We start from the raw sequence: 25,819 nt of genomic DNA, 5'->3' as shown, positions 1-25,819 counted from the left end.
AAATCTCAAACTCCACTTTTTTTTTTTTTTTTTTTTTTTGGTTTTTCGAGACAGGGTTTCTCTGTGTAGCCTTGGCCATCCTGGACTCACTTTGTAGACCAGGCTGGCCTCGAACTCACAGCGATCCACCTGCCTCTGCCTCCCGAGTGCTGAGATTAAAGGCGTGCGCCACCACGCCCGGCTCTCAAACTCCACTTTTGAGAAGCACTTTGGTTGGTGTTGCTTGTTTTGTTTGCCTGTGTCTTGTCTTGTTTTGTCTTGTTTGGTTTGTTTTGAGACGAGGGTTTCTCTGCGTAGCCCTGGCTTGTCCTGGACTTTGTAGACCAGGCTGGCCTGGAACTCACAGTGGTCTGCCTGCCTCTACCTCCCGAAGTGCTGGGATTACAGGCATGCACGCCACCACATTTAAGAGAGTAAAACTTAGCTGGCTATCAGGATACTAAAGGAAACAGTAGATCTGAGGCACCTCACACCCTCCATAGTCTGTGCGCTGGCAGTTAGCACTTCACTTGGTTTGACATGGCGATGAAACAAACCCTCAGCCTAAAGTCCTTTGGTCTTCCCCACTGCTCTCCTCCAGGGGAAGCCTACTGAGACCAGATGCAGCAAATGCAGAACAGTTTCCAGCAGCCTGCACTTGCAGACTGCAAGGGTCATTCTGCTTTGGATTTTTCCTCACATTCCTAATTGCATGTAAGAATGATACCGATGGGGGCTGGAGAGATGGCTCAGAGGTTAAGAGCACTGACTGCTCCTCCAGAGGTCCTGAGTTCAAATCCCAGCCACCAAATGGTGCATCTTCTGGTGTGCAGGTGTACATGCAGGCAGAGCATTGTATACATAATAATAAATAAATAAATCTTTAAAAGAAAAAAAAAAAAGAATGATACCGCTTAAAGAGGAACCTGCTACAATCCGAAAGAAAGCACAGGAACTGAAACCTACACACTAAATAATTAAATAGATTGGTTTGCAGTCTAGAAATTAACTAAGCTAAGTGAACATTTACCAACCCAAAGTCTTAAGAGCGCAATACAAGTATAGCTTGAAGATCTGTACATTTCTATAAATGTGCTTTAGTTTGATTTTTCTTCTCTTTTTTTTTCTTTCTTTTTTTTGGGGGGGTTGTTGTTTTGTTTTGTTTGTTTGTTTGTTTTTGGTTTTGGTTGGGGGGAGCAGTGTTTTGTTTCGAGACAAGGTTTCTCTGTGTAGCCTCTGCTTTGTAGACCAGACTGGTCTTGAACTCACAGCAATCCACCTGCCTCTGCCTCCCTACGTTCTGGTATTACAGCATAGGTTGGCATTTTTCAAATGATGATGATAATGAAAGCATTAAAAGGTGGGAAAAGTATGTCTGATCGTGATTGGAATCACCAATTTATCACCAAGTACTGCTCTTCAATTTTAGTGGAAAAGCGAAGTTAATATGCAAGCAGGCATTCATACCACAGGACAAATGAAATCCAAACGTAAAACTGTTGTGCTATAGGACGAAAGGTACATGAGTGTTGCAAGAGCCAGTGCGCAAAGTGAGCTATTGCAGGACAAAATGGAAAAGGCCTCATGGCCGTGTTGTACCGCTCACCACCCCAGTGGGGGTCATAATGACTTTGCAAGGAATATTTAATGAATGCTGCCAATCTGCATTTGATTGTAGTTTTATCATTCTGTTCATAATTAACTTAAAATGTTATTTAGGGTTGCAACTGCATAGATGTTGTAATTATGATTAAATTATATCTTTTTATTTTACTTTTAAAAGTTCCACATTCAGCTTAACCTTGAAATGAAAAGAACCCAAAGGATGGGTGTTACTCCCAGCTGTAATTCCAGCACTCAGAAGGCTGAAGCAGGAAAGCTGCTGGGAATCTGTAGCTCCATAGCTACATAGTGAGTTCTAGAACGGCCCGCAACACAGAGTAAGGCTCCGTCCAAAAAGAAAACAAGTGCGGGTGGCGGGTGGGGTGTCAACACCAGATATATCATCTGGCATACTGGGTCTGTCCACATCACTTTGACAGTCCCTCCCGACCCCTGAGCCTGTCCAAAAAGGGGAACTCAGACTGTGGGCTACCTACCCTATTAAAGCAGTCAGACTTCCCTACTCTTGGATACAGTGAACAGTCCAGAGTAGGAAGATGACCCGAGTAAGGGTAGAGTGGTGTGGGGAGCACTGCCAAGAGTGAGAGGAGCCTCTTTAAGGGCACAAGCTTAAGACTCATCAAAGACGAGCTCTGCCAATATGCAGAGAGAGCATGCAGGAAAAGAGAGCTGAAGTTCAAGGCCAAAAGACAGACAAATAAATAAACAGAACCTCAACAAAATTATCTGCCAGGTAAACTCACAACCGATGCGACCCTTGGTCATTCCAAGTGCCAATCTATTTTATACGGGCTCAGGCTGGGCTTCGGTCATTTGTGAACAAATAACAATTATACCAGGCATCAGTAGGAATTCCTTTGTTTAACAAAAGTGAGGTTTTATTTTATTTTTTGTTTATTTTACGCTGGGGATTGAACCCAAGGCCTCCTGTATGTGGGGTATATTACTCAAGTTTAAGACACTACTTTATATGATCTCTTCTAACTCTAAAGTTCCTTCTCTTAATCTCTCTCTCCTCTCTCTCTCTCTCTCACTCTCTCTCTCCCTCACTCTCTCTCCCTCACTCTCTCTCTCCCCCTCACTCTCTCTCTCCCTTGCACACTCTCTGCCCACCCACCACCCCACATCCTGCTCTGTGTATATCTAAGGGTTTAATTATTTTAATAGTTCACAAAATTAGGATATTATTCTTATTTTCTTACATAGGAATTCAGCAGGGAATGTGGAAGATGACATATATATGTATATATATATATATCACTGAAATATCAAATGATGATCATTTTCCTCCACATTTAAAGCATTGCCCCACCACACACACATAGACAAAAACAAACACACAAAGCTACTCAGAGAAGACATTTTATAAAATGAAAATCCTTTCCTCTCCCAAATAGAGGGAGGCAGAACAGGTGGATCTCTGTGAGTTAGAAGCCAGCCTGGTTTACAGAGCAAGTTCCAGGACAGCCAGAGCTACACAGAGAAACTCTGTCTCGATAAACCAAACTAATGACAATAACTGTCACCATTTTTTTATTAGAAGCTTAACACTCAATCTGTTTGCCTACTTTAAATATTTGATTGGCAGTAATTAAAAATTGTACTCATAGGCCGGGCGTGGTGGCGCACGCCTTTAATCCCTGCACTTGGGAGGCAGAGGCAGGTGGATCTCTGTGAGTTCGAGCCCAGCCTGGTCTATAAAGCGAGTCCAGGACCGCCAAGGCTACACAGAGAAACCCTGTCTCAAAAAAAACAAAACAAAAATAATATTCATCATTCATAAAAAAGTGAATAAAGTCCTTATGTTGTTTAAAAAAGATATGAAAACAAGTCAGCAACTGAGATTAGAGAGCTAAATATCAAAGGAATGGGTGATGTGGAGAGGTTCGCTTCACTTTGACTCCTGTAGCTGCAGCTCCCGGGCCCTCACTTACTCCTGAGAACCTGAGGTGAAAGTTAGCTCCCAGGCACCGTCACGGGTGTAGCATCAGTCCGTCTGAGCCCACATCTGTCCGTGCCTCTGAGCTAAGGTTACAGGAAGTCTTGCAAAGGCTGTAGCTCTTCTGCTCTCTAGATTCAGAAGTTGATCATTTCAACTCTCCCGGATCACTCCAGCTCACTGATTTATCCCACTGTCCCTCAGCTCCCTAGAGAAGTTGGCATCACTTGGAAGAGGATTTTTACCCTACATTCAGCTCTGAAAACAACAAAAACAGATGTCACTCAGAAACCACAACTGAAAGTTGAATAAATTGTGTTTGGGGTAGAAACAAATAAATACTATCCGGCTCTGTTTAGTCTTTTCCATTACAAAAGAAATCATTCTGGAGAATTATTAAAACATCGAAGGCAGCTTGAGCAAAGCTGTAAATTGTGTCTCCAAATGCAGTGGAAGGGGTCTCCTTGAAACACGTCTATCATCCACAAGGGGTGAGTGCACAACTTTATACAGTGTGTTGGTTTAATTATCTTTTTTTTAAAAAATATTTTTATGTATATAGCGCTCTATCCGCATGTGTGTCTTCATGACAGAAAAGGGCATCAGACAGAAGAGGGTATCAGATCCTATTATAAATGGGTGTGAACCACCATGTGGTTGCTGGGAACTCAACTCAGGACCTTTGGAAAAGCAGTCAGTGCTCTTAACTGCTGAGCCATCTCTCCAGCCCCTAGTTTAATTATCTTAAAAGAAACAATTTAAGAGACTAGAGATCAACTACATAGGTGGAACTATTTAAAAGGCAATTGGGGGCTGAGTGTGTACCTGGTTCCCCAGTGGCACACCTACTTGCCTGTAGCACTGGGGGTTGTACGCACAATGTCTAAGTCCATGAAAAATAAGTCAAACTCACGATGCCTAGAGCAAGCAAAACATCAATACAGTTCCTAATCTTTAAATACTGTGGACGTGATGTCATGAAGACAGTGGCAGTTCCTATAGAATTTTACAGGCGTATTAAGCTTACATTATAACACAGACCTCGCTTTATTTCGAGATAGCCATCCGTGACTAATGCTGCATAAAAACTACACATGTTGACAAATCTTGGTCATGTAGTTCAGGCTCTAAGAAGGATCTAGAACACTGAGAACATTACAGAGAGGAGGGCACTGGGGAAAGGGCGTCTATGAGTTCTTCTGGGCAGGAAGACCTATCAGAAGCTTCCAGGAGACTATAGGGCAGCACAGACACCCAGAGCACAGGACAGCACAAGAACACTTGTTACAGAAGGCGAACTACTGCTCTAAAGAGCTAAACACACACACAATCACACTCAGACTGGGCCTGTGTTCTGAAGATTTTATTATTTTTAACACCAGTGTCCCCCCCCACCCCCACCCCCAATGCGTTCTAAAGTATCTGTTTGCACGCTGTAAAACACTTTCTATTCTTATGTAAGTATAGAAACAATAAGTTCTAAGAACGGAGAGCAATATTCATCTCACATCCCCCATCTAAGGACTACTTTCACCTGACAAATAAAGTGGTCACATCTTTTAGAAATGAAGAGGGAACCAGGCATACTGGCCCAGGCCCATAATACCAGCTTTTCAGTATATGGGAAACTGAGATAGAGTTAGCCTGGGCTACATAGTGAGTTCAAATCCACGGGGCAACTTAACGAGACCTCATCTCAAAAATAACACTGGGTAGGATATAGCTCAGTGGGCAGAAGGCCGCAATCAGTTCCCAGTACTGCACCGAAAAGAATAAACACAAAGAGTCATGAAGAGAACGACAAAGAATCCCACACACACAGGACCTAGAGACTCCACGAATTCCGCACAGCGCTGTGGTGTCAGATATGTCACAGGAGGCAACGAGGACCTGTAAAACTTCTGTTTCTGGACTTTGATCCACCCTGCCATAAAAGCTGTCCTCGCCTAAATCTCGTTTCCATTGTATGCCAAACATTCTCAGGCTTTTGCCTGGCACAGAACAAAGCAGTAAAATCCAACCATCTCACCCCTTCAATACGACATGGCTTAAAACACCACCCACCATCACAGACCTGATTAGTAATTTATGAAAGGTAACACTATTCAAATATGCTGTCAAGAGTAACAGCAGCTGCTGAATGGCTGTAACACCAAGGTTTCCTTTGTAAATGTCTGTCTAGTAAAGCCTCCAATTAACTCAGTCCTGGAGGATTCCAAATTGTTTAGATTAGTGAGGGTGGAAGGTTTCCACTTGCAGTGCACTAGAAAAACAAAGTTTAATTTTCACGCCAATAAGTTACGGTACAACTTGTTCAACTTTCACACTCAAATTCATACAAATAGGTTGTGACTACTAAAAAGCATCCATTCATTCCTTTGTTGGAGAATATGGCCATTAGTGCAGCGTGTAGCTGTGTATTTGAAGGTAATTTTAAGAAAAAAAAAAGTCTTGACAACATAACCGCTATCAAGGTCAAGCAAAATTAATAGGTGTTTGAAAATTCAGGAATGCCAGAAGACTCATTATGTTCCGGGACTATCCTTAGATATAGATAACTGGGCCTGGGGACAGGAGAGTGTATAATACATTTGTATCAAATGGCAACAGTTAATAAATGCAGAAACCTTTCCAACAGTAAGCCTGATTTCTGATGCACATGGGCAATCTAAATGAATCTAAATGTATTTTAAACTTTTAAATGTTCCACATGCCTCTCTGTAGAACTATTGTTTCATGGGTTACCTGAATCACATACTTTTTTTTTTGCATATGTACATATATATTATACTTTAAAAGCACAACAAAAATGATGCAGGCTTCCAGTTTAAAAAGAAATGTGCTGTGAAGTTAAATGCATACAATAAATTTTTATCTCAACAATGTGATCCACACTAGCCTCAGTAATGTAGCTTTTTTTTTTAAAGTAATAGTAATCAATTGGTATTCAGCTGGCTATTCTTATGTTAAAAGCCTTCAGCTAAATTCACCTGCATGAAGCCAAACTTCAAGGCCAAGAAGAAGGCCTCAAGCTACACAAAATTTCCTAGATTGTTATTCTTTATGCTAATAATTTTCCAAACTTTCTCCTAAAAATGAAGACCTGAATTGCTTTAATATATTTTACACTTTCATTTTCCAAGTTGTACTCTTAAGAACGAACACACACACACACACACACACACACACACACACACACACACACTGAATAATGCCCTAACTGGAAAAAAAATCTTTTGCAATCTCAGTCTAAATTGAGAGTTTTATTGTATTCTGCTTGAGAGAAAAAAAAATACTAAATCTACCAAACGACTCTTTATAATGTCAAATACAATGTTGCTGCACTTTCAAGGTTTTTGGAAGGTTCTGCCAGAGCCCTCTTCTAGGACTAGTCAAAAACCTCCAGTAAACCATCCAATGCTTATGTCTTTCAAGCGGTGAGAAAAAACAAAGAATGGGATTTTTTTTTTCCTGTATTTTCAGCTTTCAACTGTTAACCTATCTAAAGAACGCCTCCAAAGCATACTTGAAAATTCAGCCCAGCTCTCTGGCATGCCCCCATTTTCTGTGCTCTAATTCAAAGGGACCAGAGGGTGGGAGTGGGCAGATTAGGGACGCTGGGGACAGATGGTCTCAGAGTAGCCAGTGACCCCTGGAAACTGTTGGTTCACAGCAATCGATAATTCTAAGTCGAGATGGTCAGTCTTGGTGCTTCAGCTCAAACTCCCAGTAATGTTTTAGAAAGAAACCGCTCTCTCTTCAGCGTTATCTTCTGACTCCTCAGGATTTGAAGGAAGAAGACATAATCAGGGGGGAAATTATGAAAGGAGGGGCCTGAGTACTTAAAGCATATCTGGGCTGGAGAGATGGCTCAGCAGTTAAAGGCTAGACTCAAAAGCAAACCGCCGAAACTGTCCAGGAGTGGCTTGGTGGGAAAAGAGAACACTGACCGCCCCCCCACCCCAAAGTAGTATCTCTGAGAGAAAACAAGAAAAGACACAAAGCCACACTGCCCATCTACCATGAGGCTTAATCCGCCGCAGGTGTACGAGGTGCCAGCGCCAGCCCTGGCTACTCCCGCACCCCTCCCCAGGCAAAGTGGCCCGCGGGATGTTGAGGGAAATACCTCGTTTTGTCTCCAAAGGGCAACATAGCAAACGTGGGACGCTCGTTTCCGAACTCCTGGGATGGTGAACTCGGGAGACTCTGGAAGCCGGCGGAGTTCCGAGGGTGCCCGGCCGGCTCCCCTACGGCCCCCGCCGCCTCTTCGCTGTGGGTCGCCGGCTGCGGACCCCGCGTGGCGTCGCCCCCTGGCGGGCAGCGCCCGGCGGAGTGGCGGCCGCGCACGGGCGAGTCCCCGCCGGCTTGTCCACCATCCCCGCCCGGCGAGAGTCGCCCTCCCGGCTCGGGCGGCCAGCACCAGCTGCTCGACGGCCGTTGCCCCAAGGCGCCGGTGGCGGGGCTCCAGCCCCTTCTCCAAAGCAAAGCAGGACTTGTTAGGTCGGCGCGCGGGAGGCAAGCGCGCGCGCGGGCTTCGCGGCGACTCCTGGAGCTTCGGGGGACCCGCCCGCCACGCACTCCGCTCCACCCTCTCTTCCCTCCGTTCCACTCTCAAGTCTGCGCGCGCCCCGACTGCCCCAGCTGCAGTGGGCTCCTAGAGGACAGGCTCCCTCCTCCACGCCCTACGCAGCGGCCTCCGGGCGCTTGGCCAGCGACTAGGAAGAAGTGGCCTCTGGGGTGTCCCGGGCCCGGGGCCCCGGAGTCCGCCGCGGCCGCCCCCCTCCCGTCCTTTGTGTCCGCTCCGCGAAGAACCTCCTGGCGGCGACACAGCCCTACGGAGGGATGATCTCAGGGGACCGTCATGGGGTCCCAAAGGCGACAGCCCTTACTGGGGGCGACCCCTGCACGCTGCTCCTCCCGGGCTTCTCGGTAGCCCGGTCCAGACCCCCCGGGCTTCCCCGCCCCTCCAGGGTCTGAGCAAGCCGGCTAGGGGAGGAGCGCGGCCACAGGGACGCGCCCGCAGCGGGTGCTTCCGGAGCCGCTGGGAAGGGGCTCTGGTTTGTTTTGGTTTTGCTAAGCCGGTTGGGGGGGGGGGCGTGAGTGTAGAGGGGGCTGGGGGAAGGCCCGTGAGCGTGCGTGTAAGTAATCTTGCTCCCAGGCCGGGTGGACCCTTTTGTTTTTAACTTCGTTGGGCAAGTCGTATCTAATCCGACGCCTCAGTTTTCAACTGTGCTCGTTTTAAGTCGAAGACTCCAGTCCGCACTGGGACCTAGAAGCTACTTCCGAAGCAAAGGGCCTGGGAATTGGGATTGTTTAATGTTGAACCAAGGGGAAGATTCAATGGGGAAGAGAGATCAGCCCCAGGTCACGCTCCAAGACCCTGGCCGTGTCCTTTGTAGCTCCTCTTCTTACCTGGTGGCTTTTCTAACAAAGTAAGAGAAGGTAAAGTCCGGGTGATCATCCAGCCACGCTTCCACCCAGTCCTGGTCCCGCTGCTGCGGCCGCACGGAGCTGGGGCCGGTTTGTTCCATGTTGGGTGCAGCGCGTCTCTGTGGCTCCCGAGTGCAGGATTTCCACCCGGTCGAGTCCCGCTCTCAGAGGAGCCGGACGGTGATCGAGACCCTCCCCTTTTGCTTTTCTTCAGCCCCGCGGTCCTTTAGCGAAGTCACTGAGGCGCGGGCGGGCCTCCCAGCCCGCTCTGCCCCGCCCCTCCAGGTCCCCGAGGTTCCCAGGTGGCGGGCGCCCTCCTAGGGGTCCCGCGGAGATCAACGTGCTGCCCTCAGGCGCGGCGCTGACTGGCAAGCTCTCCGGAAGCCAAGTAGCCCGGGCTAGGAGGAATCCAGACTGCCGCTGGGGTGCGCTGTGGGCCGAGCCAGCTTCCCTAGGCAAGCAAAGGTGACAGTGGGTGGGTTTTGCAGTGTCCTACTCTCTAGGAGGAGAAGATCACTTTGAGGACTCATCCCGAGTCCAGAAGGCAAGAGGCAGTGAGCTTCTTTAGAAAGTGAGAGAGAATGTTAACCTGAGCGGATTTCCTTGTTCTTAATAGTACAGTAACAGTTCCACCTTACTTTTCTCCTTAAAGCAACTCTTGGTGGAGAGGACCTAGAACTCCTACCACCGACCCTACAAGCTAGGGAGAGAAGTGAGGCATAAACCGTTAGGACAAACCTGCTGGATGTTTCATGGTGTAACTTCCAACAACGGGGGAAGGGGTCACGCTCAGTCCTGATAGGACTTGATGAGCTGGGGTGGAAGGGGGTGGGGTGGGAGGGGCTCCCTTTTTCTGAGGAATAGGGGAAGGGGAGAGAAGGAGGGGGGTTCTGGGAGGTGAGGAGGAATGAGGGGCTACGACCAGGATGCGAAGTGAATAAATAAAACACACACACACACACACACACACACACACACACACACACACACACGAGGTTAATGCTGTCATCAGTTAAGAAGTGAGTTGGTTAATTACACCAAAGACCTCCCCTTTCAAAGCACAAAATAAGGGGGCCTGGGACTTTAAAAATGACAGTCACCTGTCCTTGCCTGTGAATTGTGAAAATACGAATACCTCTGTACGCTTATGCTGACTTGAAAACACCAACACTTGGGGCTGGAGAGATGGCTCAGTGGTTAAGAGCACTGCCTGCTCTTTGAAAGGGTTCAATTCCTAGCACCCACATGGCAGCTCACAATTGTAACTCCAAGATCTGGCACCCTCACACCAACACACATAAATTAAAAAGTAAATAAAAATATTTTTTAAAAAAAGAAAGAAAACACCAACACTAGCTACTCTTGTGCAACTGAGAAAACCCAGTAAGTCTATTTTAAAATTAACTCATTTATATTTAACTGACATCAATATCTCCGAAATAATATTGCCTTAGGTTTCTATTGCTGTGATAAAATGCCATGACCAAAAGCAACACAAGATAAATTATATTAGATTTTAAAATGACGGTTCTCTCCTGATATGTTCATTGTAATGTTAATTGCACTTAGAGAATAAGGAGTTTTCCGTCATTAGCGAGTGTCCTTTATATAACACACACACACACACACACACATTCCTCCTACCAAGAAGTCACTTAATTTAAAACTAAACTCTTTGAGATAATAGTAGAAATTGGGCCTTGACTGTTTATGTGACCCGCCACACACACACAAGTTCATTTTGAAACTTAAGGTGCTGGAGCGATGGCTCAGTGGTTAAGGGCCCTTCCTTCTCTTGCGTGGGTTCAGCTCCCAAGCTGCCATTTCTTCCCTCTCCCACTCTTTCCTCTGTTGTCTGCCATCTCCACACCCACAGGCCTACCTCCAGACCTATGGTTGGCAGCCATCTTTGCCTGATAAATCGCTCCTCCTATGTCCCATGAGCCTTGCCGCCAATTCCACACCCCCCAGGACTAGTGCAGAACGCGGTCTGAATACCAGCCTTGCCTGGCCTAGGTACAGTCATGTGGGCGTTCCTCCTGGGCCAGCTCACTTCTCTCAGCTCCTGCAGTGGCCTAGTCTAAGGCAGGGCCAATGCGTACATAAAACATACAACCACAGAAAGAGGTTCACTTTCACAAGCCATGTTGCAAACGCAGTATAAACGGGCAAAATAATGTGTGTCCCATCAAACCCACTAGTCCTGTAGAAATGTTTTCTAATGAGAATCACCTGGATAAGCCTCAAAACCCAAGATTTAAAAGGGCAGTCATAAACTTTATGCAAAGAATTCCAGAAAGTTGAGGAAGACGCAGACACCTCATTGAACTTTAAGAGGCCACCAATAAATGCCTGAGAGATGACCAAGAAAACACAAATATGTGTCTGAAGGAAATGACAAAGACAATTCAGGATTTGAAATCAGAATTAAATAAGGGGAGACTAAAGAGAACTCAAGTTAAAATGGAAATAGCATGGAGAAACTCAGTAACCCTGCTGAAGAACTCAAGAGGCCGCCTCACAAGCAGAACAGACTTAAAGTATAGGAGCTAGGCCAAACAATTAAAGAATGTGGAAAAAACTTCAAAGTACAGAAAATGAATATGCAGAAACTGTATAACACCATGAAAAGACAAAATCCTTAAGTTTTCCGGTATAGGTTAAGAAGAAAAACCCCAAGTCAGTAGCATAGACCAGATATTCAACAGATCATAGAGGATATCTTTTCCATATAGAAAGAAACACTCATACAAGTACAAGAAGCACACAGAGCATTAAGAGGAAAGACTACAAAAAGAGATTCCCTACAGAACATCATAATTAAAACACTAAATATACAGAACAAAGAAAGATTGTCGAAAGCTAAAAGAGAGAAAAGAAAAAAAGTCAAGTCACATGCAAAGAGAAACCCATTTCTCAGTGGGAACTTTGAAATCCAGAATATTCTAGATCAATGCACTCGAAATTCTTTAAAAAAAAAAATCTGACTGCCAGATAGACTACTATACCCAGCAAAACTATTTGTCATTATGGATGAAGAAAGAAAGTTTTTCATGATACAAACAGCTTTTTAAAAGGAATCCATGCCAACCAAAACAGCTCTACAGAGAATACTAGAAGCAAAGCTCCAGACTGAAGAGAGGAGCTAGCATAGCTAAGCAACTATATGAAGAGAACAAACGAAGCTAAAATCAATGAAATACAAAGAAAAACAACAACAACAACAACAAAACCAAAGACTGAACACACACACATACACACACACACACACACACACACACACACACACACACACCATCTCTACAACCTACATACATCTTTCCTTGGGTATTTTGGTTTGGGGGGTGGGTTTTGTTGTTTGTGGCAGGATCTCCCTATACAACTTTGACTGGCATGGGCTGGCTATGTAGACCCAGCTGCCTCTAACTAATAAAGATCAACTTGCCTCTGCCTCCTGAGTGCTGGGATTAAAGGCATGTGCCTCCACACCCAGACACAATAATTATTAATGGCTTCAACCCTTCAAACAAAATACATAGATAGCTGAGTAGACTAAGAAACAAAGCAGCAGAATTCTACCAGACCCTCAAAGATGATCTAAAATCCATACTTAATTATTCAAAAGGACAGACAGACAGGAAGGAAGGGAGGGAGGAAGAACTAAAGAAAGGGAAGAAAATAAAGAAAGAAAGCATGCCCCAACTTTTCCTACAAGGGAATATTATTCTAATACCCAAGCCAGGTAAAGATAGAAAAGCAACAATAAAACCCTACAGGTCAATAGTCCTGATTAATATAGATTAAAAACTCCTCGATAAATGCTAGCAAACAGAATATAGGCACTTATCAAGGAGATCATCCACCACTATCAAGTTGGTTTATCCCAGAAGAGAGGTGGGGATGTCTCAACATACACAGACTTAGAGCCAATCATGAGTTTGTGTAACTACAGCCAGCTGATACTTGATGACAACAACAACAACAAACCAAATAAACAAACAAACAGAAAAAAACCCAAAACTATACACAGGAGAAATGACAGCATATTCAACAAGTAGTACTTGAAAAACTTGGTTTCCACATACATGAAAATGAAATTATCCCTGCATCTATCACCTTGCATAAAAATTAATTCCAAGGGGACCAAAGACCTCAATTTGAAACTTAAGGTGCAATGCTAAAATTGCCAGAAAAAAAAACATAGGTAACACCTTACAAGATGTGAATGTAGAAAAGAACTTCCTGAATATCAAACTCCGTTTACCTAGGATTTAACAACTGATGACTGAGAGCACAGGAAACCAAACTGCTTGTGTACAGCTAAAGAAACAACTGACTGGGTGAGGAAGGAAAGCACGGAACGGAAGAGAGCCTTTGCTACACAAACTTGGAGGAAGGAATTATGTGCACTCACCGAATCACTACACCAGTATTGTTGGTACTAAGTGTGTTTTGTCCTTTAAACTGAGAGTCAGAATCTGAATGAATTCGCACATTTAAAATATGAGGGTGTAGGTCAATCTTTAGGCTTATACTAGGATGCCTGCATAATGAGTTAGAATGCGTGTTCCGTCACTATCAACAGAAAATTTCATGGTTACAACATGGAAACCCACGCAAAAGGATTTGCTAGAGAGGAATTTGTTGGGTCAATTTAAAATGAAATATGGGACATTTCTTAGAGTACAATGACTGTTCTTCAGTGTATTGAGTATACTGTCAGCAATTAAACTTTGAATGGTTGTTAGTTTCTTTGGTTTGGTTTGGTTTGGTTTGGTTTGGTTTGGTTTGGTTTGGTTTGGTGATCTTTGAGATTTTTACCATACTTACTAAAACCACCTTCCCATGCAACAGCACTGAGCTCCTATAAGGGTGCGTTTCTCTGTTGATGGTACATGAGTACATATTTGAAGTTATTATACAAGCATCCTAATATCAGACAAACTTTTAAACACATCCTTTTATTTGAAATGCATGAAGTTAGGTCAGATCCTGCGTCTCAATTTAAAGAACAAAACCAGCTTAACTGTAATAAAACTGGGTCATAGTGATCCCAGGAGTAGACAGGATACCTTCTCTCAAATCAAACATAGAAGTTTTCTACAAAAGTCTCTCTCACAGCAGCCAGGAACTTAACCTGAGGTACCAAGGCACATCCGCAGGGGAAGGCCTTGGACAGATCACGAAGCAGCTGTTCTTCATATCAACAACAGTCATGTGTACAGGAAACAAAATCACATTAATGCAGGGTGATTTAGGACAGATATTAGACACATTTTCCTGACAAGCAGATGCAACATGGATGGACTTAGGATGAGAAACAACTGTGAGATTTTTCCCTGGGGATCTTAATGGACAGTGTAGGCAACCATCTGCTGACAATGCTTTGAAGTCTTGTCTATGACACAGATCGACCTAAGAAACGGATGAAGGGCTGAGCTTCCCTTTTGCCTGCACATAGATATTATGTTAAATGGAGGAATCATGTTTTTACTAATAAATATTATTAGCTACTCAAAAAAATTTAACAAGCAAGAAGCCAGAAAAAAATTCATCCCTTTTTCTATTAAAGAGATTCTATTCTCTAAAGAAAATACCCTACACTAACCAGAATGATTAAACATTAAATGACTAATTAAGAATGAAATAGGAAAGAGGGGATCAATTTTATGTCAACTCTATGAAGGTATGAAATGTTGGAGTAAACACCGGGTTAAACATGAATCATTTAAAGCAGACTCTTGCAGTGGTTTTCAACCTTGCTAATGCTGCTACTCTTTAATACAATTGCTCAGGTTATGGTGACCCCCAACCATAAAATAATGTCGTTGCTACTTCACTACTGTAGTTTTGCTACTGCTATGAATCATAATGTAAATATTTGTGCTTTCCAATGGTCTTAGGCGAACCATGTAAAAGAGTCATGTGACTCTAAAGGGATTGTACCCACAGGTTGAGAAACACTGCCTCAGGGCTGAACAGATGCCTCAGCAGTTAAGAGCACCTGTTACTTTTATAGAAGACCTAGATTTGATTCCCAGAACCCATGTGGCAGCTCATAATCATCTATAACTCCAAGGGATCCAATGCCCTCTTCTGGCCTCCATGAGTACCAAGTATGCAGAGACATACATGCAGGCAAAACATTCATATACATATAGTAAAATAGATTCTAGAACTGAACAGTATAAAGATATGACATTTTCAAAGCAAATGTATAGAGGTAGAAGTTTACTGATTTTGAACTTGTAGTCTAGAGAATCACTCACCTTTCTATTGTAAATGCAGGCAATACAGATTAGTTGATACCCAAAGTCACACTTTAAAAACTTCAAGTGGAAGAATTCATACACAAGGGGAGGACCTAAGATTGCAGTGCCGAACACACACTTTGTCTGATACGGCTGATCAGCAGGACATCAGTGACTGACTGCACCTTCTCTAAAAGTGACCATATAGTAAGTAGGTCGCAAATCAAGGCTCAACAGATACAAGAAGATGGAAATAATACCTTGCAGCCTATCAAACCACCATGGACTAAAGCTGGACCTCAACAACAACACAAATAACAAAAAGCCTACACACACTTGGAAACTGAACTACTCTCTACTCAATGACAACTGGGTCAGAGAAGAAATAAAGAAATTATAGTCTTCCTAAAATTCAATGAAAATCAAGGGACAACATACCCAAATTTATGGGACACAGTGAAAGCAGTGCTAAAATTAAAGTTCATAGCACTAAGTGCCTTCATAAAGAGATTGGAAGCATCTAATACAAACAACTTAATAGCATATCTGGAAGCCCTAAGGGGGAAAAAAAGAAGACATGCCCAAGAGGACTAGATGGCCACAAATAATTATGCTCAGGGCTGAAATCAATAAATTAGAAACAACAAGAACAATTCAAAGAATCCAGGAAACAAAGAGCTGGTCCTTTGAGAAAATCAACAAGATAGACAAACCCTTAGCCAAATGAATTTAAAAAGCAAGCACTACTCAAATCAACAAAATCAGAAATGAAAAAAGAGACATAACAACAGACACCAAAGAAATCCAAAGAATCATTAGGTCTTACTTACTTACTATATGCTACAAAATTTGAAAATCTAAGTGAAATGGACAATTTTCCGCATAGATTCCACTTACCAAAGTTGAATCAAGATGAGGTAAACAAACTAAATAATCCTATAACACCTAAGTAAATAAAAGCAATCATCAAAAGTCTCCTAACCAAAAAAGGCCCAGGGTCAGATGGTTTCAGAGCAGAATTCTATGAGACCTTCAAAGAAGAGCAAATACCAATACTTTTCAAACAATTTCATAAAAATATAAATGGAAGGAACTTACTATTACTATTACTTATCATTACTAACTCATTCTATGAGGCCACAGTCATCTTGATACCTAAAACACACAAAGACCCAACAAAGAAAGAGAATTTCAGACCAATTTCTCTTAAGAACATTGATGCAAAAATACTCAAAATACTCACAAACCTAATCTAAGAACACATCAAAAATATCATTCACCATGACCAAGTAGGCTTCATCCCAGGCATGCAAGGATGGTTCAGTGTAAGGAAATCCATTGATGTAATCCACCATATAAACAAACTGAAAGAAAAAATACATAATCATTGCCGTACATGCTGAAAAAACATTTGACAAAATCTAACACCCATTCATGTTTAAAATCTTAGAGAGATCAGGGATAAACACAAGACACATACCTAAACATAATAAAGGCTATATACAGCAAGCCAATAGCCAACATCAAATTATATGGAGAGAAACTCAATGAAATTCCAATAAAATCAGCTGCCCACTCTCTCCATATCTCTTCAATATAGTACTTGAACTCCTAGCTAGAGCAGTAAGACAACAAAAGGAGATCGAGGGGATCGGCATTGGAAAGAAAGAAGTCAAAGTATCTCTCTTCACAGATAGTGTACATAAATGACCCCCAAAATTCAACCAAGAACACCTTCAGCAAAATGGCTAAATACAAAATCAACTCAAAAAATTCAGTAGCCCTCTTGTGCACAAATGACAAATGGGATGAGAAAGAAATTAGGAAAACTGCACTCTTCAAAATAGCCACAAACAATATAAAGTATCTTGGTGTAACTCTAACCAAGCAAGTGAAAGACTTGTACGGAAAAACTTCAAGTCTCTAAAGAGGGAAATTGAAGAAGATATCAAAAGATGAGAAGACCTCCCATGTTTGTGGATCAGGAGAATCAACATAGTAAAAATGGCCATCTGACCAAAAGCAATCTACAAATTCAATGCAATTCCTATCAAATACATACATAATTTTTGACATTGAAAGATCAATTCTCAACTTCATGTGGAAAAACAAAAAAAGCCCAGAATACCTAAAACAATCATGTTCAATAAAAAATCTTCTGGAGGAATCTCCATCTCAAGCTATACCATAGAACAACAGTAATTAAAACAGCATGGTACTGCCATAGAAATAGGCTAGTTGATCAATGGAATCAAAGTAAAGACCCAGAAATAAATCCACACACCTGTGGACACTTTATTTTTGACAAAGAAGCCAAATCCATACAATGGAAAAAAGATAGCATCTGCAACAAATGGTGCTGGTCTCACTGGATGTCTATATGTAGAAAAACGCAAGTAGATTCATATTTATTGTCATGTACAAAACTAAAGTCCAAGTGGATTAAATACTTCAACATAAAACCAGACATACTAAATCTGTTAGAAGAAAAGGTAGGGAAGAGCACCCTTGAACTCATTGGCACAGGAGACAACTTTGTGAACAGAACACCAACAGCTCAGGCTCTGAGATCAACAATTAATAAATGGGACCTCATGAAACTGAAAACTTCTGTAAAACAAAGGATACTGTCAACAGAACAAAATGACAACCTACAGATGGGAAAAGATCTTCACCAACCATACATCTGACAAAGGGCTAATATCCAAAATACATAAAGAACTGAAGAAATTAAACTCCACCAAACCAAATAACCCAATTAAGAAATAGTGTTCAGAGCTAAACAGAGAATTCTCGACAGAGGAATAGTGAATGGCTGAGGAACACAAAGAAATGCTTAATGTCCTTAGTCATCAGGAAAATGCAAATGGATTCAGATCTAGCCAATGGACTGCTGATTCTCCAAGGTTGTGGGGAGAGTGAGGACTGCCTCTGACATGAACTCTGGTGCCCCCAATTTGATCACTTCCCCTTGGTGGGGAGCCCTGGAGGCATACAGAGGAAGGGGAGGCAGGCTATCCAGATGAGACCTGATAGGCTGTGGCCATATGGTAGGGGAGGAGGCTGCCTTGTGTCAGAGATCTAGGGGAGGGGAATATGGCAAAAAAGATACAAGTGAGGGGATAACAATTGGGTTGTAATCTGAATAATTATAATAAAAGCAAACAAACACAAACTCGTGGAAATTAAGCAATTCATTATTGAATTATGAATGTGTCAAAGAAGGAACTGAGAAAGAAAATAATTTCCCAGAACTAAATGAAAACAAAAACATAGCACAACAAAACCTCTGAAACACATCAAAAACAGTCCCACAAGGGAAATTTACAGCTGTGACTGCCTTCATGAAGAAGCTATGCCCATAAAAATTCACCAATATGACTGCCCAAATGTGAGTTGAACAAGGTTGGCACCAAATGAAGATGCCAAACAAACAGAGGAAAGACAACGAGGTCTCAACCCTACATAAAGAACCAAAGGCAACCAAAGAAATCTGAGTATGGTAGAGGTGGAATGCACCAGGGGAGAGCATATGAATTGGTTGTTCAATGCCAAATGGTTAACCCTGAAATGATACATATGGGTAACATTATATGGAATGAACAGTTAACTTAGGAATATATATGCGATTAGTTTTTTTTAATGAGCACATAAATTTGAAGAAGAGCAGGAAGAAGTATGTGGAGGGTTTGAAAGGAGGAAAGGAATAAATGTTTTAATTAAATTATAATCTCAAAAATAAAAAGAACAAAACTAATGACTTAATGATTCAACACACACACACACACACACACACACACACACACACACACACACACACAGGAAAAACAAAAACAAAGCCCAAACTCAGTTGACAGCAAGAAAAATTTTAAAAACCAGCACAGAAATTAATGAAATATTTAAAAAAAAAAGTAGGAAAAAAATCAAGAATCTAAGAATTGATTCTTTGGGAAGCTAAACACAATTGATAGACCTTTGGTCCAACTAACCAAAAGAAAGAAAGATAGAACCCAAATAAAAGAATCAGAATTGAAAGGGGAAACATAAATGGATGCCCACATGCAGAGGGATGAAACTAGACCCTTATCTATCTCTTTGCATAAAAACCAACTCCAATGGACCAAAAACTTAAATATGGAACCTCAATGCTGAAACTGCTAGAAGAAAGCATTGACAGAGCCCTGCAGGACACAGGTTAGAGAAAGGCTTCCTGAATTCATTTGCCCAAGAATTAAGGCCAACAGTCGGTAAGTGGACCCTCAGAAAACTAAAAAAACACAGAGGTAGAAAGAATCAATCAATGGGCTTCTATAAATTTGACAGGATACCTAGAATATATAAAGAATTTTTTAAAAGAGTTTTAAAATACCCATTTTCTGGCTATTATGAATAAGGCTGCTATGAACATGGTTGAGCAAATTTTCTTGTTGTGTGCTGGAGCATCTTCTGGATATATAGCCAGAACATGGAAACAGCCTAAGTGTCCCTCAATAGAAGAATGGATAAAGAAACTGTGGTACATATACACTATGGAATACTATTCAGCTATTAAAAACAAGGAATTCCCGAAATTTGTGGATAAATGGATTGAGCTAGAAATGATCATAATGAGTGAGTTAACCCAGAAGCAGAAAGACTCAAATGGTATATACTCACTTATATCTGCATATTAGCCCAAGGGGCATGTCCCACGAAAGCCTTCACTTACCAGGAAACTGAGGCAGAGGAGAGGACATTCTAGTGGGATTCTAGATGAGAGAATCATGGGAGAAAGGCAAAGTAGAAGGACCCAGAGGGTCCTAGAAGCCTACAAGTAAAACATTATGATAGGCAGATTTGGGCACAGGGGTCCCGCTCAAACTAAGGCACCAGCCAAGGACAATACAGGCGGTAAACCTTAAACCCCTACTCAGATCTAGCCAATGGATGGAACACTCTCCACAGTAGAGTGGAGAGTGGGATATTACTTTCTCACATACTCTGGTGCCTCATCTTTGACCATGTCCCCTGGTGGGGGAGACCTGATGGCACTCAGAGGAAGGACAGCAGGTTACCAAGAGGAGACTTGATACCCTATGAACATATAGAGGGGGAGGTAATCCCCCTCAGGAACAGTCATAGGGGAGAGGAGTAAGGGGAAAATGGGAGGGAGGGAAGAACGGGAGGATACAAGGGAGGGGATAACCATTGAGATGTAACAAGAATAAATTAATAAAAATAAAATAAAATAAAATAAAAATAAATAAAATAAAATACCCATTTTAAAAAATGAGCCTGGAACCTGAACAAAAAGAAAGGAAGAAAAATATGGCTAAGAAATACATTTAAAAAAATGTTCAGCATCCCTATCAGTTAGGAAAATGCAAATAAAAGCCACTTTTAAATTTGAAAATTCATCTTACCCCTCTCAGAATGGTCAAGACTAGCAAAACAACCAGTAACAACTGCTGGAGGGCGAGTGTGGAAAAGGTACCCTTACTCACTGTGGGATTGCAAATGGGTCCAGCTACTCTTGAAATCGGTGTGGAGAATTCTCTAAAAGCTAAAAATAAATAAGCCTAGCAGTATGATCCAGCTATACCACTCCTTGACATATGCCCAAAGAACTCTACAACCTACTCGACAGACATTTGCTCAGCCTTGTTCACCGCTGCTCTATTCAGTGGTGGGAAACGGATGCTGCCTAAATGTCTTTCAACTGACAAGTGAATAATGTAAATGTGGTGCCTAAACACAGTAGAATACAACTCAGCTGTTTAAAAAAAAAGATAAATCACTAACTTTATGTGTAAATTAATAAAGATGGAAATGATTGTATTGCGTGAGGTAAGGTAGACCCAGAAAGACAAGCATGAGTTACTCATGTTGATAACCAACAGCTCTTTAGTTGGACAAAAGGCTTATTCAACAAGAGGGAAATCTTGCTTAGTACTGGAAGCCTAGCAAACTCTTCAAGAGCTAGTGAGTCGTGGATCTTGGAAAAGAGCCTACAGCCAGAACTTTCTTAAACCTGCATAATCTCTAACTGCATTCAAAATATTTGTGCTTGTACCCGCAAATAAATGCAGTCTCCACCCTTCATTGAAGAAAATTGTCTTCCCAACAGATGGATTACATTACAGAAAATGGCAGTCCATCGGAATGCAGAGCTGTGGAGCCAAGTCTTAACTAATGCGTCTACAACACAGCTCCTGCACCTAAGGCTCAGGGATCATTGTGGAAGAGGGCGAGAAAGACCTTAAGAGACAGATAACTAGGACATTTGCTATGAGATGGTGCCTCCTTGAAATGTCAGAAGCTACACCCACAAAATGTCACTAATATGACTACCTAAACATGACATGTAGAACAAACCCAAAAACACACATGCTAAGGTAGATGGAGGAAACCCCAGAGGCCTCAACCCTACAGAAAGAGCTATAGAGAATTAAGGAATTCTGAGGGTGGAGAAATAGTCTCCATGTGGTGGAAAACCACACCAACTACTTATCTAAAGCCAAATGGTCAGTGCTGAAAGCATGCATATACAAATAACATTATACAAACTGAAAAGGTTGTATTTATGTATTTAGATAGATATATATACATATATTTACACATATACACACATATATATACATATGCAACACCAATTAATGAAAAAATGAGCTCACTGTTTTTTTTTTTAAAGAGAGCTACTTGGAAGGGTTTGGAGGGAGGAAAAGAAAGGGGGAAAGTATGTAATTATATTATAATCTCCAAAATAAAAGAAATAATTTAAACCCCATTTTAGCGAACATCTTTCTTTAGGTTGCATTCAAAATCTGCAGGTATTTTGATCTCCTCAGCAGTGACAAGAATTTGGTTTATCCCTTTAAGATGAACATATTTGTTGTTTTATATATTTTAAATACTAAAAGTCACCTATTGCTTTATGGGAAGTGGGAGGGGGTGTTTGTGTGTGTGAAGTAATAAAAAAAAAGTTCATAAAATTACTAGGCTTGTTCTATAAATTAAAAACTGGTATTGTCCTCCCATTAGCTAGCTGTGTCACTATAGGCAATACACACACCTCTCAGTGACTCATCTTCTTAGAAAGGACAAAGCTGACATAGGTATTCTATGACCGTTGTCCTAGTCTGGGCTACTATTTACTGTGATGAACGCCATGATCAAAGCAACTTGCGGGCGCTGGGGGAGGGGAGCGCGAGTATTCGCTTACTCTTCCACTTCACAGTTCATCATCAAAGGAGCTCAAGCAGGGCAAGAACTTGGAGGCAGATGCCACAGCGGGCTGCAGAAGAAAGGATTGCTCAAATATGGGAGGACAGAGGAAGAGAGAACTGGGAGAGAGAAAGGAAATCGGGGGAAGGGGGCATCTCTGAGATGAGCCAGAAACCGAGGATGAGGGAAACCGCCAAGAATCTATGAGGGCGACCTTAGCTAAGACTCCTAAGCAACAGGGGATACGGAACCTGAAATAGCCACCTCCTATAGCAAGGCAAGACTTGCAATGGAAGGAATGAGGACACCAACCCACCCACGAAGTCTTCAACCCAAAAATCGTCCCGCCTACAAAAAGCACGGGGATAAAGACGGAGCAGAAATTGAAGGAATGGCCAACCAGTGACTGGCCCGACTTGAGACCTATCCCATGAGAGAGAGCCAGCCCTTGACAGTATTAATGCTATTCTGCTTTACATGCAGAGGAGAGCTTAGAATAGCTGTCATTGGAGAGGCTTCGCCAAGAGGCTGCTATGCAAACTGACGCAAAGACTCACAGCCCAGACATTAGGCAGAAACCCCGAGAACCTCGTGGAAACGGGGGAGGAAGGATTGAAGGGGCCAGAAACCCTACAGAATCAACTAACCTAGGCCAATAGGGGCCTCACAGAAACTGAGCCACCAGCCTGCGTGGGACAGAACTAGGTCCCCTAGACATATGTAGCAGATATACAGCTTGGTCCTCATGTGGATCCCTGACTCTATTCCATGACTTTGTATCCCTTTGCCCTAGACGGGCTGCCTTGTCTGGCCTCAGCTGAGGATGAGCCTAGTCGTGCTGCAGCTAGAGAGGGGTTGACATGCATGGGAGAAGGGGAGGAGGAAATGGGGGAGGGGAGATATGTGAGAGGAACTGAGAAGAGAGGAAGGGGGAGGAAGCTGAGATAAGAATGTAGAATAAATAAATATGGATTTAAAGCCATTTCTCCCCCTTATCTTCAAAGTTAAATTCCATTGATTCTATGACCCTTCCTACATCTGGACCCACACGCTTAGCCTCTCCTGCTGCTCCACTGATTTAAGTTTGTGGCTCCTCTGCTATGGGCGTAGTCTAAGCTGCGGTGAGAGGCTGATGACTACACCGTTCCTGAAACTTCATTCTCTGATATGTATTAAACGTCTGCAGAACATGAAGCTGCCCTGTGGAGGTTTAAATGAGTTTGGACCTATCGGCTCATGTTTGAAATCTGAGTTACCAGGAAGTGGAATTGCTTGGGAAGGATTAGGTGGTAGATGAGGTCTTTCCTAGAGACGATATGTCACTGGGAGGGGAAGGGTGTATGAGAGTTCAAAAGCCTACACCAGGACCAGGATCCTTCCCCCTACCTACCCATCTCCCCCCTACCCAGCTCCCCCCTACCCACCTCCCCCTTACCCACCTCCCCCCTACCCACCTCCCCCCTACCCTCCTCCCCCCTACCCACCTCCCCCCTACCCACCTCCCCCCTACCCACCTCCCCCCTACCCACCTCCCCTCTACCCACCTCCCCCCTACCCACCTCCTCCCTACCCACCTCCCCCTACCCACCTCCCCTCTACCCACCTCCCCCCTACCCACCTCCCCCTACCCTCCTCCCCCCTACCCACCCACCTCCCACTCACCCCCCCACCCTCCCGCAATTTTTATCTTTCTCTGCTGCCTGCAGACCAGCATGTAGCTCTCAGCTACTTCTCCAGCACCTGCCTGCTGCCCCAGTCTCTCCCATGATGATGATGGTTTAATCCTCTGAAGCTGCAAGCAAGGCCCCCAATTAAATTAAATGTTTTCTTTTGTACAAGCTGTCTTGGTAATGGTGTCTCTTTACAGCAGGAGAACAGTAACTAAGACACACCTTCTCTCTTATTTATTAAATAACCAAACAGGACAAGAACGCTTCTTTGGCTCTGCCTTGCATGTCAGCTCTGCCTATTTTCCCGCCCACCTCCTTGACAGAGCCCCATACCCATCTTGCTTTCTCTACCACCTCTTCCTTGTTTTATTCATGTCTGTACTCTGACTCTTTTACTTGGATACCCTGGCTGTTTTTCTATTTTTTCCACAGGACGTACTTCTGAACCCACTGCTATTGTGTTTCCTTCTCTTTCCACTCCACAGAAAAGCATCCAGCAAACCCACAAATGGCCTCTGTTCTGCAAGGCGAGCATAGCTGTCTCAGTCCTCACGTTGCTTCATGCAGCAGCTGCCTTCACAGGACCCACCATCTACTTCTCTTTCTTTCTATGTAATTTTTCAGAGACTACATTGACACACTTGTAGCAAGGGCTGTGTCAGGGGCTGCTGTTTTTATTGCCGTTTTGTTGGATCCATCTCCTCTTCCTGACCAGGATTTAATCTTCCTCCCTTTATTACTCATTCCTTTTGCAATCTGGTCTTTGAGCATGAAAAATGCCCCAAATTGTATGTCTAGATAATTTTAAGCAAGACAAAATTGAGGCTATTACTATGACACAAAAAACATTAGAAAAGTCTGTTTTCTCTCTCTCTCTCTCTTTCTCCCTTTCCCTCTCCCTTCCCCTCTCCCTCTCCCTCTCTTCCTCCCTCCCCCTCTCCCTCTCCTCCCCTCCCCTACATTCTACTTATTACCTCATCTGCTCTTATGAGGACCAAATAAGATGTCTCCTTACTCACTGATGCTGTCCTTTCCAACATCTGGACTCTGATGGCTTTCGCTCCTTTGACTTTTTTGTGTCCTGTTTTGCTGGGCAAGCATATTCATTTCCATTACTTCAGATAAGTTCTAATGAGCCCTCAAGTTCTTCACAATGCTGTAGAATCCAACTCTACCTTACAGAATTCTATACTTAGAACACATGTTTCAAAACAACATTGCACATTAAATACAAATGTAGCTTGATACTGGTCTGGCCTAAGTTAGAGATGGATCATTCTTTGTTCTTCCCTCCATGCTTTGTGTAGTATAATATAAACAATATGTTTCAAAGTACACAGTTCATTGGTTTTGAGTAGAAAACTTGATGAACTATCATCAATAATTCTAGAACATTTCTATGGTCCTCAGAATAAGTTCTGTTCTTATTAGCAAACACTGACTCTCCCTTTATTAAGGCCAATGAAGCAATTTTCTGTCTTTATAAGTTTACCTATTTGGTTTCTTCCCTTTTTTATTATATTTCTTTTTTACATATGCATTATTATTATTACACATAAATAAAATAAACTATATACCATGAGAAGAACCATGAAATAATCAGGAATTATATGAATGTTATGTTCATAGTACATTGGCTATTTTTTATTTGGCAGTCTTAAAGGAAACATCTTTCCTATCTTGGTGCATCTAAAATTCTGAATGTAAATCAATATCTATCATAT

The 25,819-nt window shown here is 42.7% G+C and overlaps 1 protein-coding gene across 3 annotated transcripts in view; it reads right to left on the bottom strand.

Moving 5' to 3' along the window:
- Nucleotides 1-25,173, bottom strand: part of PDE5A (phosphodiesterase 5A) — a 144,400-nt gene extending 119,227 nt beyond the window's left edge. Inside the window, exon 1 of one of the 3 annotated variants that reach the window (XM_084757814.1) lies at nucleotides 25,070-25,173. In XM_084757814.1, coding sequence (XP_084613940.1) covers nucleotides 25,070-25,074 — 5 coding nt within the window. In that variant the 5' untranslated portion in view covers nucleotides 25,075-25,173. Of the gene's footprint in view, nucleotides 1-7,667; nucleotides 8,884-8,953; nucleotides 9,348-25,069 lie in introns of those variants that run through there. The other 2 variants (XM_084757812.1, XM_084757813.1) reach the window with 2 other exon arrangements.
- Between the last annotated feature and the right edge of the window lie 646 nt (nucleotides 25,174-25,819).

This window comes from Acomys minous (genome assembly GCF_964271855.1).
Source record: "Acomys minous genome assembly, chromosome: 14".
Lineage (NCBI taxonomy): Eukaryota > Metazoa > Chordata > Mammalia > Rodentia > Muridae > Acomys > Acomys minous.
The sequence above is the reverse complement of the archived record's forward strand: the minus strand, read 5'-3'. Positions and strand labels throughout refer to the sequence as shown.